The sequence below is a fragment of the Patella vulgata genome, chromosome 3 (genome assembly GCF_932274485.2).
Source record: "Patella vulgata chromosome 3, xgPatVulg1.2, whole genome shotgun sequence".
Lineage (NCBI taxonomy): Eukaryota > Metazoa > Mollusca > Gastropoda > Patellidae > Patella > Patella vulgata.
The window spans coordinates 821722-835011 of NC_065881.2; the positions used below are offsets into that span (position 1 = coordinate 821722).

Genomic DNA, 13290 nt, shown 5'->3' on the forward strand with positions numbered 1-13290 from the left:
TTATGTGTTGTTTTGCATTGCATTAACACAAACTTGTGTCGATTTATAAAATCTTGTGTGTTTTTTCATATCATTAACACAAGTAATGTGTACCTTCCACGATTTGTTTTCTTTTTAAGAAAAAAACTCCATACAAAGTCTGAATTCGGGAGTCGTCAAGTTTTCAGAAAAGTAATAAAGGGCTTAATTCACATCTCGAAAATCACTGGAAGGGAGTGAGTACCAATTAATCAGACAATTGCCAGACAGACTTGAATGTTAATTGGTGTTAAGTTGTCTGTATAGTTAAAATGTCTGTCTTTTTTTATTGACCCAATAAACTGATAGACCAAATGAATATATAGTGTACATGTGATTTTCAGCACCCTGGTGTTTTCGAAAATTGATTCAATGTGCAATGAACAAAAAAAATGAGTAAAACTCTTAATAATGTAATTGGTTGATGTAATCGAAATTGGACAGTATTGGTTAACTGAAAAGTAACCAATCAAATTTAATTGATCATCCACGTGTATCTCATAATCGACTTATTGATATAATGGTTCTCCAAGTTATCTATACTTTTTGTCTGCGATATCACTTCGGTGGAAGCGGGCGTAAAATACAACTAACTAAGAAGAAGTATCTATACTTTAGTCATTACGACAAATTCTTTCTTTGATATTATATCAGCGACATTCAGTTAGATGTAGTGACGTTAGCATCAACAGAGTGCTTTAGCCGTGATATTTTTTTTAAAAAAATTATAATGGTCACATAGAATACCAGACCGCAGGTTTGTAAATTTTTACAAAAAATAAAACCGTGTATTTAATTTAGCATGTATATATTGCTTCTATGTATATAATAATTCGTTTCGTTTAAAACAGTCAGATTTAGAACCACTGCCACTGACTGCACCGGAATTCTATTTATATAATGGCGCCACAAAGAAATTTTTTTTGATGTGTTCTAAAAGTGTTCCGCTAATTCAGCAATCTAATGAATCTGTCTTAATTTTTCTGAAATCGTGCTTAATTATTATTAGCTAATCGGCGCTACACCGTTGTTCAAATACTTATAATTGCAAGAAACCCCCGACTAGGACCAGCAGGTAAGAATCTGTCTTGATTTTATAGTAATGCCCGGTTGCAATTATTGGCCGCCATCTTTGATTTTTATAGACGTTCGGGCCAAAAAAAAGGAGAAATGTATATCCAGACATGGACTATAGCTAGATACTAACTTTTGTGTTATTTGTTTATTTGAAATGTAATCTTAATATTTCTGTAAAAGAAAAAAACAACAACAAACAAATCAGCCTTTTTTTTATATCAATGTCATCAATGTGTAGGCCTAATAATTAGACTTTCAATGATTCAGAAGTTTCTCTACAGTTTCGTTATTTTTTTTCCAGTCATTGATGTTAGCATATGTACTACACAAAGAAAAACAGGTAACAGAATTTCATTTCCTTTTAATATATTTTTTAAATAATGGCCAATAATTGTTATTGTATGTAACAGGAAAAGTATTTATCTCTGTAGAGAGAGGGCGAGTAAATGGGGTTTAAAATTCACTAAATTCACTTGACACAAACTATGCCATTCATTTCCTTGTATTAAATTGGTCGAATCAATGATGGGTTAGTTGTATTTTACGTCCGCTTCCACCGAGGTGATATCGCAGACAAGGTCGAATCAAGTAGGCCCATGCTTTATGTCCTAGAATCAAGTAGGACGGGTAGTCTTCTTCCGTTTCCGCCCTTTTCCTGAACACTGTCTCATTCTATTGCCATCTGTGTATGTTGTGTTATATTAATTCTGCATAAACCTAGAGTTGTTGTTAGTGTTTGTCGGATAGATCCTTTATACTTACTGGCGCTAGGTAATTTTGAGGCTAATATTGTTCAATTTTATTTGAATGATTTGCTTGCGCGTACCGTAGGAGTGTATTAGAAACAGTGTTCGCGCAGGTTCGAGAACGGCTGAAGAACATGAAAACACTTTCATGAGTCTCGAACATGAGAGAACGGTATCCATGGTAACAAGATGAATTAAATTTATACAATCTGTTACGATAACTTGTTTGGTATTGACTTCGCTATTAGGCATACTTATGATAAATTATGACTCCATTTTACTCCTTTTCAATTCTTTGGATGACGATTACATCACCTTTTGATACGCCCACATGGAAATGTGGTCGCATATTGTCATCGCCCTCGTCCGTAGGTTTGTCCGTCGTCTACAGACCTGATTATTTTGAAATTGATATGTTGTTTATTTTAATGAGATGAATCCTATTTAATTTCAATAATTTCCGTTAGTTTCTTCTGGAGTTATGGCCCTTGTTTCACTTTGTGAAATTCATTTGCATCTTTTAAATTAGTAAAACGAAGACGTCTATTAAATTTCTGCGATTTCCGTGAATTATGTCTAGAGTTGTGGCCCTTGTTTCACTTTTTCGAACCTTGTGAACGAGCGAACAACAAAATTATCATCCGATTTGTATGCATTATTTAAATTAGTAAAACACAAAACAAAAAAATCTGTCAAATTTCAACAATTAAGGCCCTTGTTTCAGTTTGTAGAACCTTTGTAAACCCACAAACGACAAAAATTATAATCTTTTCTTGTAAATGCCCACATTACCTACAAAAGAATGAATATGCGACAATCCCTGTTGACTGAGCAAACGATTAAACTGCTGTGGGCATATGTTTCGTTGCCTGGCAACCTAACTTATTTGATGTTATACTGGCCACATTCTACATCCAATTTTCGAACGGTATTAAACTTTTAAATTAATAAATGCACCCATGATGCTGTTTTCTCAGCAGTTATCGATGCGTCGACCATGTTTGTTCTCCCTCACACCAGCTATGAGGTAGTGTGGGATTTGAGAACGGGAACGTGTTCGTGAACGCATTCCAGACTGCTCAAGTCCGACAAGAACCCATTCTCCGTCCGTTCTCTGCACCGGAACACTGTTTCAAATACACCCTAGGGGTATTTAGCAAAGGGAGGAAACCGGAGGACCCGGAGAAAACCCACAAGGCTGGACAGGCGACCTTATTCCTAGTCACATTCAAGTGGGGAATCACATAATAATGGCCTATTTCAAATAAGATATTTGCATATAAAGAAAGTAGGCCTACAGCCTCTTTCAAATGTGATATTTGCATATAAAGAAAGTACAAACTTAAATCGTCAGTACTGGATAAACTAGCCAAAGGATTCGGCTGAATCAATTGGCGCTAAACTTCACCTAGTTTATCCACTGACATACGCCCGAATCAAACATGTTTAATATATTTGGTCGAATTGTATTTGAGTGGTGTGTCCTGCTGTCCGCTTCGCCGAAGCATTCGTCTGATTTTAGAATTCATTAGCCAATCACCACTCATTTATATCGAGTGGGTATCACAAACTAGCAGTCGAACTGTGACACGGGTGCTACAGCCAACAAATTCCAACTACCATACTATCGGCTTAAATGCACGCCAATTGGACCTCAGGTTTTGTGTTCCATTGAAACTACTAGAAATGAAATGGGGTTTAACGTCCTACTATTTTGCTCCGAACTGGGCTAATGAAGACAGGCATACACCACACAGTGTGCTATGAAGGAAATTTTGCCCGGACAGCTGTCAAGGGATCTTTTACGTGGACGCCAACGTGTACACGGGACCTCGTTTTTTCGTATCATCCGAATGACTAGACAACTGTCCTTGTCAGGCCCTCCATCCTGCATCACTGACAAGGGGGAACCACGCCGGAAAATCTGGGTGAACTTTCTCGGCCAATGCAGGGATCGAACACCCTACCTCCAGGCTAGCGAGCCAGCGTCTTACCCACTTAGCCACCATGACGACTAGACAGGGAATCCATGCTGAAAAATCCAAATGAGCTTTGTCGGTCAACACTGGGAGCAAACCTACAAACTCCCGGGTAGCAAGCCAGTGCCTTACACACTAAGCCACATGGCTCTCTTCTAATTACTGTGACAGTCCAGTCACATGACAAACAAGGGTTATTAAAACAGATTTTCACGGCTTCGGTAAGATCTTCGGGATTCAAATGGTTTTAGATATCACACAGTTTGTATATGGTAAGGTATCTTAAACAGTTAATTACATGTCACATATTTATATTTTTCAGTTTCCATATTAGATGCCATAGCAAATCAAAGATCATATAATAAAATAAGTCAAAAAACCCAAATATGGGAAAAAAAAGAGCTGAAGAAATGGTGATTTGAGCACCTATGATTTCTCATAGTTGTTTTTTGAGGGTGAGTGTTCAATTCTAATAGAAAAGATTGTTGTTGTGGTATTTTAGAATCTCACCATAATGTGTTTGGCACAATATAGCCCGGTTGGAGCTGATGTGACATAAACCTTAATTTCATTTTATTATTTGGAATTTAAAATTCAGTTTAGTATAGTAAAACTGTGAAGTACATGTATGTGCACAGACAGAATCTTACTTATGTCCAGATACATGTAGATATGACTATCTCATCTGTGGGGACCTACGGTGACCAAGTGGGTTAGACACTGGTTCGCATATTTTAAGGTCGCGGGTTTGCAGTAAGACAATGCAGAACGGAGGGCCTTACAAGGACAGCTGTCTAGTCGTTCAGATTGAACAAAAAAACGTGGTCCCGTGTACACATTGGCGTGCATGTAAAATAGCCCCTGGCAGTTAGAATTTGATACAAGAGTAGGCCTTAGGGTCACGGTACCCGGCAAAATTTCTCTCATAGCACACTGTATGGCATATGCCCAACCTCATTAGCCCAGTCGGAGCTGAACAGTAGGACGCCGAACCCCATTCCATTTCATTTTTTTCATTTTGTCTCATCTGTGACAAAGCAAACCAACACATTACAATACAATGTAATTAAATTAAAACTTTCATCTTTTAACTGTCGAGTCGATTTAAGTCAACTAATACATAGTATGTTTTTTTTCTCCGTTAACTACATCAGAAAGATCAAGACAGTTGAAAATGGCTATTCATATTATGGAAACTTTTTCTCTCAGAGCTTGATAATCAGGTAAAATGTAATTTACATACATATTTGTATTTTTAATCATCAACTAGTTCTATACACTTGCTTGGTAATCTAGTTATTCTTCTTGGGGCAATGCCTAGGACTCAGCTATTTCAAGTACTTGGCATGCTTGATTTTTGCCAATCACATCCATTACAGTAAATAGCAGTAAAATAATGATGGACAATATTTTACTTTTCAAATAGATTTCAATAGATTTTAAAGGGTAATATCCAATTTGTTGTCAATGGAAATAAAATAAGAATGGGTCCAAAAATAATTAGACATTGCCAAGTAAATAGGTGCTGCCAATGATGTAGTAGGGAATCTGGATTTGCAGACAATACATGTATGAACCGGGTGAATAGTTGACCTATTATGAGACTTCAGTCCCAAATCTCAAGACTTTTTTCTGACTTGGCCTGACAATGACAGCTGTCTAGTCCTTCCGATGAGACGAATATTGGAATGCACGTAAAAGATCCCCTGGCAGTTGGAATTCGATATAAGAATAGATGATAGTGCCGCTGCCCGGGCAAAAATTCCCTCATAGCACACTGTGTGGCATATGCCCGTCATTATTAGCCCAGTATAGGAGCAGAACAGTAGGACGTTAAACCCCATTTCATTTCATTTTTCTGACTTTTAACCCATTTGATTTGAGCATAATAATCTGCCTGGGTCTTTAAGTGGACAAGACACAATAAGCGTTACGCAAAGTTGAAACCAAATAGAGACTCAGTCTCGATGTGGCAAAATAAATTGTTTATTTAAACATTGTATTCTTATTGCCTACTTTTTATTTTTTAGGCTGGAACACCCTTGAAAGAGTATTTGGTGTATGATAACAACAAGAGAACCCAAGCATCAATTTATTTTATACTTCTGGGAAAGAATGCATTTGACCCAATTTTTAAATATTTATTTTTTGTTATTAATGTTAAATTTTCTTCCAAAACACAATTAGATTTTAATTCTCTTCAAATATGTATGTATAATATAGCAAGTAAACTGACATATAAATCACTTAGAATTTGGTCGGAAATCATAAAGTATTTAATAGGCATTACTAGAAACCAAATGTAGATCAAATACACCCAGAATTACAAAATACCTTGACCTACATTAAGGTGACTTTCCCTTGCTTATGAAATGAAATACGTTTTAATATCCTGCTTTTCTGTGTTCTTAGAGTGATTCTACCCTACCCTTATATCAAATATTTCAACTGTCAAGGGTTCTTTAAAGGGTACCCAGGGGGGCCGAATGGTTAACACGCACACATTTGATCAGAAGGTCTGTCATTGATTCAAATAATTCAATTTTCAAGGGTTCTTCAAAGTGTACGCAGTTGGGTTGGTTTCAATTCTGGGGGGTGGGGGTGGATGGCCGAATGGTTAGCACGTGCATGCTGTATCATACGGCCTCCTGTCATTGAGTCAACTGGCATGGTTTCGAATCCCCGGTTGTAGACAAGGAGTAGGGTCGCCTGTCCAATCTTGTGGGTTTTCTCCGGGACCTCCGGTTTCCTCCCACTGCTAAAGACCCCTACGCGCTAGCGAATTATTGAAATAAAATTAAACCATATGTTAATCCCAAAATGATCTAGTTTGTGTCGAGTAGATGTTAAACCCCATTTCTCTCTGTCTCTCTCTCTTTTGATTCTGGGCTTGTACCCAATTATCCCTTGCCATATCCAACACTGAAAAGTGGAAACTATGCCGGAAAATCCAGTTGAAATTTCGCGGCCAACGCCTTATGCTCACTGAACCACTGTGGCTTATGACTTGTGATTGTATATAAATCTTTTGTACATATGATATTTTTTTATTTCAATCCTGTAATCTTGATGCTTTGCTTCTTTTATTTATAAAATATTCATTTTGTTTGGGTTTTTTTTAATGAGGAAAAGGCTCTACATCATTTTATTACTCCTGCAAAATAGAGCAATTTTCTTTTGTTAGTTTTCTGTGTATGCTAGTTATTTCTAGATGCCTCACAAATCACTTGTAGTGTGATTTTGTAGCATTTTTCAGTTTTTGAAATTGTTTCAATTTAGTGCATAATTAATCTTATTAGTGCTTAGTTTGGATGTTATTAAATTTAGATATATTTGAATTATATATTTTGGGGTATGGGGTAGGGATACTGTGTACATATCTTTATATTCTCAGTTCTTGTTTTGGGGTAAAGAACAATTTAAATAGCTATTTTATATTTTGTGATGGGTAAAGTGTGTGGGGCAAAAAACAATTTAAATAGCTATTTTATATTTTGTGATGGGTAAAGTGGGGGGGGGGAGGGGTCATTATATATAACACAACATAATTTGTATTAGAATTGAAGTCTCTGTTTTTCTGTTAACATTTCAAATATCTATTTAGTTTTGATGTATTAATTTACTTTTTCCTATGATTTTATGAATAAATAATAATCTTACAAATTTTTTTTTTGTTTCCTTCTTTTATCAAACTTTACAGGTCTAACAGAGCAAAGAGAGGGGTCCTGCATAGAAAGGTTGCTATGCTGGATATAAATTGGGGAAAAATACAACACAAGTTTTTGATGATGGTTATACACAAGTTTGTATGAAACCACACAAGTTTCAGAAATTTCAACACAAGTTTCAGAAATTTTAACACAAGTTTCAGAAATTTCAACACAAGTTTCAGATATTTCAACACAAGTTTCAACACAAGTATTGTGTAGATTTCACACAAGTTTCAACACAAGTTTTGTGTTGTTTGATACATTTTAACACAAGTTTTGTGTTGTTTGATACATTTTAACACAAGTTTTGTGTTGTTTCAACATTTAACACAAGTTTTGTGTTGTTTTAACACAAGTTTGTGTTGTTAAATAGAGACACCTAACTTGTGTTGAATTTAACACAAGTTTGTGTTCTTTCAACACAAGTTTTTTTTCAGTGTAGCATAATTATTGTAAAGGGGGACGGATTATTATACACGCGAGTATTGATCTATAATAATAACTCATTACTGTGTTTATATATTTCAGGGTTCCTACGCACGCAGGTGTTGGTTATCTTCTGGTGGATTTTTAACATTACGATTATTTTATTTTTTATTATGCTTTTGAATGAGTTTGTATCAAGCAATGTACATTGTATTTTTTTTTGTATATATTTTTATAACCCCACATTTTTATACGCCCCGGTCCGTCCGGACATCTAGACGTCTATCCGTCCACAGTTTGTTTGTAGACAGTCGACGGCCACAATGTTTATCCGATTTTGACGAAACTGGAAATATATAGGTTTATCACCCAAAGATCTCGGTTCCTGTCGATATTCGCGCATATCGAACTGTAAATTACTGCTGGATTATGGTCTGTAATTTTAGCTTGTGGACCTACTAGAGGTCACAATTTTTAAACGATTTTAAAAAGCGTTTAAATACAGTAGAGTCTGTATAAGGCAGCCACTCAAGGGAAATGCCATGATGACCTCTTAATAGGAGTAACCTCTTAATAAGATAAAGAAAAGATAACTCTTAAAAACAGAAACGATAACTCGTAATAAGACAAAGAAAAACAACTCTTAATAAGTCAAAGAAAATGCAACTGTGTCGGGTGGTTTATTACAAACAAACAATATGTACATGTAACAATAGCACACCACATTAAACAAAAAAGTCACTTATTTTGGGTTGTTTGGCACATTTTTTAACAATCAATTTTGATGTAATGTCTCTTGCACTCACAATAGCATCCACAAGTTCAAAATTGTACTCTTTTTCTTCTAATATTTTAATTTGGTCACATATTAATACACTTTTCACTTTCTGTTTCTTCCTCTTCCTCACTTTCTCCTCAGCTAATAAATCCTGGGCTTATTTTGACCAGTCAATGTCACAGACATTCAAGTCACAAGTTGCCAAGTCACTGTCTATTGCTAGTAATGAAACAAAGTTACCTCCAACAACAGAACATCACCACATTACCTTGGCCAGCACTGAGTCCCGACCTCTCCCCCATCGAGCATGTCTGGGACATGCTTTGACAGAGGTTACGTCAACGTCAACAACGTCCTGCCAATGTCCAAGAACTTGCTGCTGCGTTGCAACAGGAATGGGACAATCTGGACCAAAATGACCTTAGACGTCTCATTAGGAGTATGCCACGTCGGATCAATGCTTGTTGGGCAAACAGAGGAGGATTTACCCGTTATTGACTTGGTTGTGATGCTGTGGTAACTTTGCTGTTTGACCCCGGGTATCATTTTACCCTTATAATGGTCAGTCTGTGCCTTACTTAGTCTAACGATCATTTGGAATAAATCGATGAATGTGAACTTCATTTCATTTTGTCATTTGTTTCTTCGTCAGTTTCATTAGGTGACTTTAATAACACTTAAAAATCAAATATCCCCTACAATTTCATAGGAAAGCTGTATGATACACAACCAGGCCTGTATGTTGCCCCACCCCTTCCCCATTAACATGGCGATGCCGACAAATAACAAAACCCCAGTATTCGACAGTATTTGCAGCGTCTTATTTTTAAAATTTGTCAAGTCTAATTTCGTGTTCAAACTGTCAAATGTGTGGGTTTTTTAATCATTTTATTACATGTGTCTACTTGACTATTTTTTATATATTATTTCGGTTCCTGTTGGTAATTATACAAATATCATTTGTTACTTTGATGAATAGAATCCTGATCAAACTAATTTGTTAATAAATACTTTAAATGATACAACATCACCTTATCATCAGTCTTAGATATCGACAAAAATAACGCTAAGAGTTAAAACAATTGAAAACTGTTTGAATAATTTTTGAACGATTTCAAGTACACTTCAAAAACGGCCCAGGACTTTGTACGATCATTTGGAAAATTAAACTTTCGCATCGCTCCGCTCGACTGGTCGTTTATGCATATAAACATGCAGTATGCCTTTGCTCGACCTGTTGGGACAATTAAATTTGCAATTAACTTACTACAAATTTGTCAATATATTATATAAAATTTTATAAAATAGAAGTTAGAAGTATATTTGCACATATCAAGATTTCAAAAGCTAGAAAAAATTTATTTGGATGCTGAAAGTTTTTGTTTTCTTATATCTCTTTGCAGGGAATGATATCAGTAAGAAATCAAAACTACACAACGCGTAATATTGTGCGAACATATGAAACGGAAATAAAAATGTCACAAGCTGTCTATATTTAACATGCAACAAATCGCACTTTTTTAGTCAACATTGCGATGTTGTTGTTTTCAGAAAAATCGTAAAAAAAGTCCCAAAGAATTTGTCAATTAACTTACTACTGATTGATCATTATAAAACCTTAAAAGGCAAAAAAAAACTTAGTCGTAGTTTTGATTGGTGCAAAATGACTCATGCCAATGTAGGACTGTAGGAGAGTGAACCTGTAGACTGCTGTAGATAGGGGCTATACATGGACCTGTAGGGGCTATACATGTCAACTATATAACAGATTTAAATTTACAGTTAGTGGGGGTATTTATAGTAGCAGTAGTCACTATCTACCAATCATACAGGATAGGGTTTAAACTCCGCCTTATTTTATTATTATTAAAATGGATGTTTGAAATGTTAATAGGGGTGACGGTAAACACACATATATATATATCTAGAGCAGGGCCAAGCGGCGAGCGTCAGAAATTATCCCGACAGCAGACGTTAAACAGCTACCAATCTAGAGTTGAGGTTTGCATCAAATACAAGTCAGGTAGAAATGATATTATTGGATATATTTATTTTATATTTATTTATATAGTAGAACTATATCATATCTTTATATAGTAGGAAATGAAATGAAATAAAATGGGGTTTAACGTCCTACTGTTCTGCTCCGACTGGTGAAGACGGACATAGGTCATACCATACAGTGTGCTATAAGGAAACTTTTGCCCGGGCAGCTGCACAATGGCCCACCCTTATATCGAATTCCAACTGCCAAGGGATCTTTTAGCTGCACGCCAATCTATACAAGGGACCTCGGTTTTTCGTCCAATCACTTCGGGATATACCAATGAACTTTCTCGGCCAATGCAGGGATCGAACAGGCTAGCGAGCCAGTGTCTTACCCATTTAGCCACCGAGTAGCCCTTGGATCCATTCACTTGATCTGCGGCGTCTGTGTATATTGTTTGTCTTGTCCACGGGTTTGTTATGTATAATTGTTTGGTGCAGTCCTCCTGCACTTACTATTTTATTTTAATGCAACAAACTGTCCTTTTTAGTCGACTATTGACAGTTTTTTCTCTCGAAAAAAACCCATCAGAAAACATAGCCAAATATCTTCGTTGATTGGCATTTAGTAATTGAACATATTAACACAAGGTACAATTTTATGGATACACAATTACTGAGTTTGATACTAAGCGAATACTCTCGTCTTTATCAAGCAAATGATACAAGTATGTGACTTGTGGGCAAATATATACATGAAATGAAATGAAATGGGGTTTAACGTCCTACTGTTCTGCTCCTAAACTGGGTTAATGAAGACGTGATATGCAACAAAGATAATAATCAAATGCAATTAAAGCTTAGGAACTAAACCTCTACAACGGAAATCTCTTACATGGATTAAAAGGAGGTGAATGCTATATTTATAAAGATCAGTGTATTAACAATGTTAATTACGGCTTCCCCCGTCCATTTTTTACAGTCTAATAACAAGCTTTATATATCTTCCATGATTTTCTGTTCATTGAATTAATATTTTTTATATTTTTATAATTTTAATTTTTAATTTTTTTAATTTATTATTTTTCTTTACTCCTGCATCAGCGATCACTCTTGTTCACTTATACGTACACACTTCTCTTTATATTATTGTTTATCTATAGCTCAGGTTAATTGGTTTTCCATTACAATTGTGCGTAGAATACGATGCCGGATTAGAATCAGTCCGCCGTTGGGGCGTTTTCGAGATATTTGGGGTCAAAGGTCAAATGAACTGGTCAAATGAGTTCATTTGCACTGAAAGTGAATGCGTAGTCATTCTTGTATTATGTAAAGATGTTGAAAATGATCGAAAGTAATCACACTTTCAATAAAAATGTAAACTTGCTAAATTCACCTTAAGTCTTAGTGACTCTGGAGGTCAAAAGGTGAAATTTACCGTTTTTGCACTAGGAAGATTTAAAGCAATAAAATGTCACCGTAAAATATAAAAACTAAAGCGAAACCTGTTCTAATTAATAATAGGAACATTTAAAATTTATCTTTAGGTTGTCTTAGCACCGAACTTTTACTTTGGAACGTCGAAAATGATCTTGCATAACAGAACCAACACACTTTGAAACCCGTTTCAAAAATACGTAAAAACTGTCAAATCGAAATCGCTTCGATTTCACTAAAAACGGACTAGAAAAAAACAAACACGCATTTGCGGCGGTTAAATTTTCAAAATTTTCTTGGGGCGCGCGAAGCCCCCATACCCCGCAACGATTGATTTGGATTTGGGATTCAGGTCAGGTGCGCTAAATTCGACAACGTTGAACTTACTGTATTTACGGGCTGGAAAAGTAGGAAAACGAGATTGCGGCCGTCAAATGTTCTTTGGGGGTAGGAGGGGATTAGAGGGTGGGAAATTTGTCCTACACGGTACACCCCGCTCCTTCGCTTCTCGCAGACGACCGGCGCCGCCGTTTGCCTCCACCCCATAACATCATCGAGCCAGTACGCCTATGCATCACGGGACCGATTTATGAATACATTTATCTGATATCTCTAGACGTATCTTGATAAGAGGACACCGGTGAAACATCCTTCACACAATGATCCAAATGTATAAATAATGAATTACACCAACAATATATTTATATGTATACAATTTCACACATCGTCTTCTTTAAGTTATATATTATAATTGCATACTTTGTCAACAAGGCAGTTACTGAAATATCTATTTTATTTTTACACATGTAACGGCAGTGAGGTGTTACGATAGAAATAAATGTTAATACAACCGTCGTAGCGCTAGCTGTTCCCACTATCACGATTCTCACATAATTTTCAGGTGTACCCCTACCCCACAACCTACGACCGATCATCCATTTTTATTAATATATATACCTCTGCACCGCCTCGTCATAATATAATAAATTTGTTACATGAACTAATGTTTTGGGGACATTTTAATTGAAGATAAAAACAAGTCAATGGTTTATTCATATTTCTTAAGTTGCAGGTGGTGTTGTTTTAAATTTACACCATCTGGACCATTCATAATTGGGTTTTTTTTAGAAAGA

General features: G+C 35.9%; 1 protein-coding gene and 1 long non-coding RNA gene across 2 annotated transcripts in view; both read left to right on the forward strand.

Moving 5' to 3' along the window:
• Positions 1 to 636: 636 nt before the first annotated feature.
• LOC126816429 (uncharacterized) lies at positions 637 to 7328 on the forward strand. The gene is made up of 4 exons (XR_007678348.2): positions 637 to 1435; positions 4143 to 4275; positions 4975 to 5043; positions 5851 to 7328. It is a non-coding gene; the product is annotated as an uncharacterized LOC126816429 (long non-coding RNA).
• Positions 7329 to 10426: 3098 nt separating this feature from the next.
• LOC126816426 (uncharacterized) overlaps positions 10427 to 13290 on the forward strand; it is a 51418-nt gene continuing 48554 nt past the window's right edge. Inside the window, exon 1 of the mRNA XM_050542967.2 lies at positions 10427 to 10757. Coding sequence (XP_050398924.1) covers positions 10610 to 10757 — 148 coding nt within the window. The 5' untranslated portion in view covers positions 10427 to 10609. The remainder of the gene's footprint in view (positions 10758 to 13290) is intronic.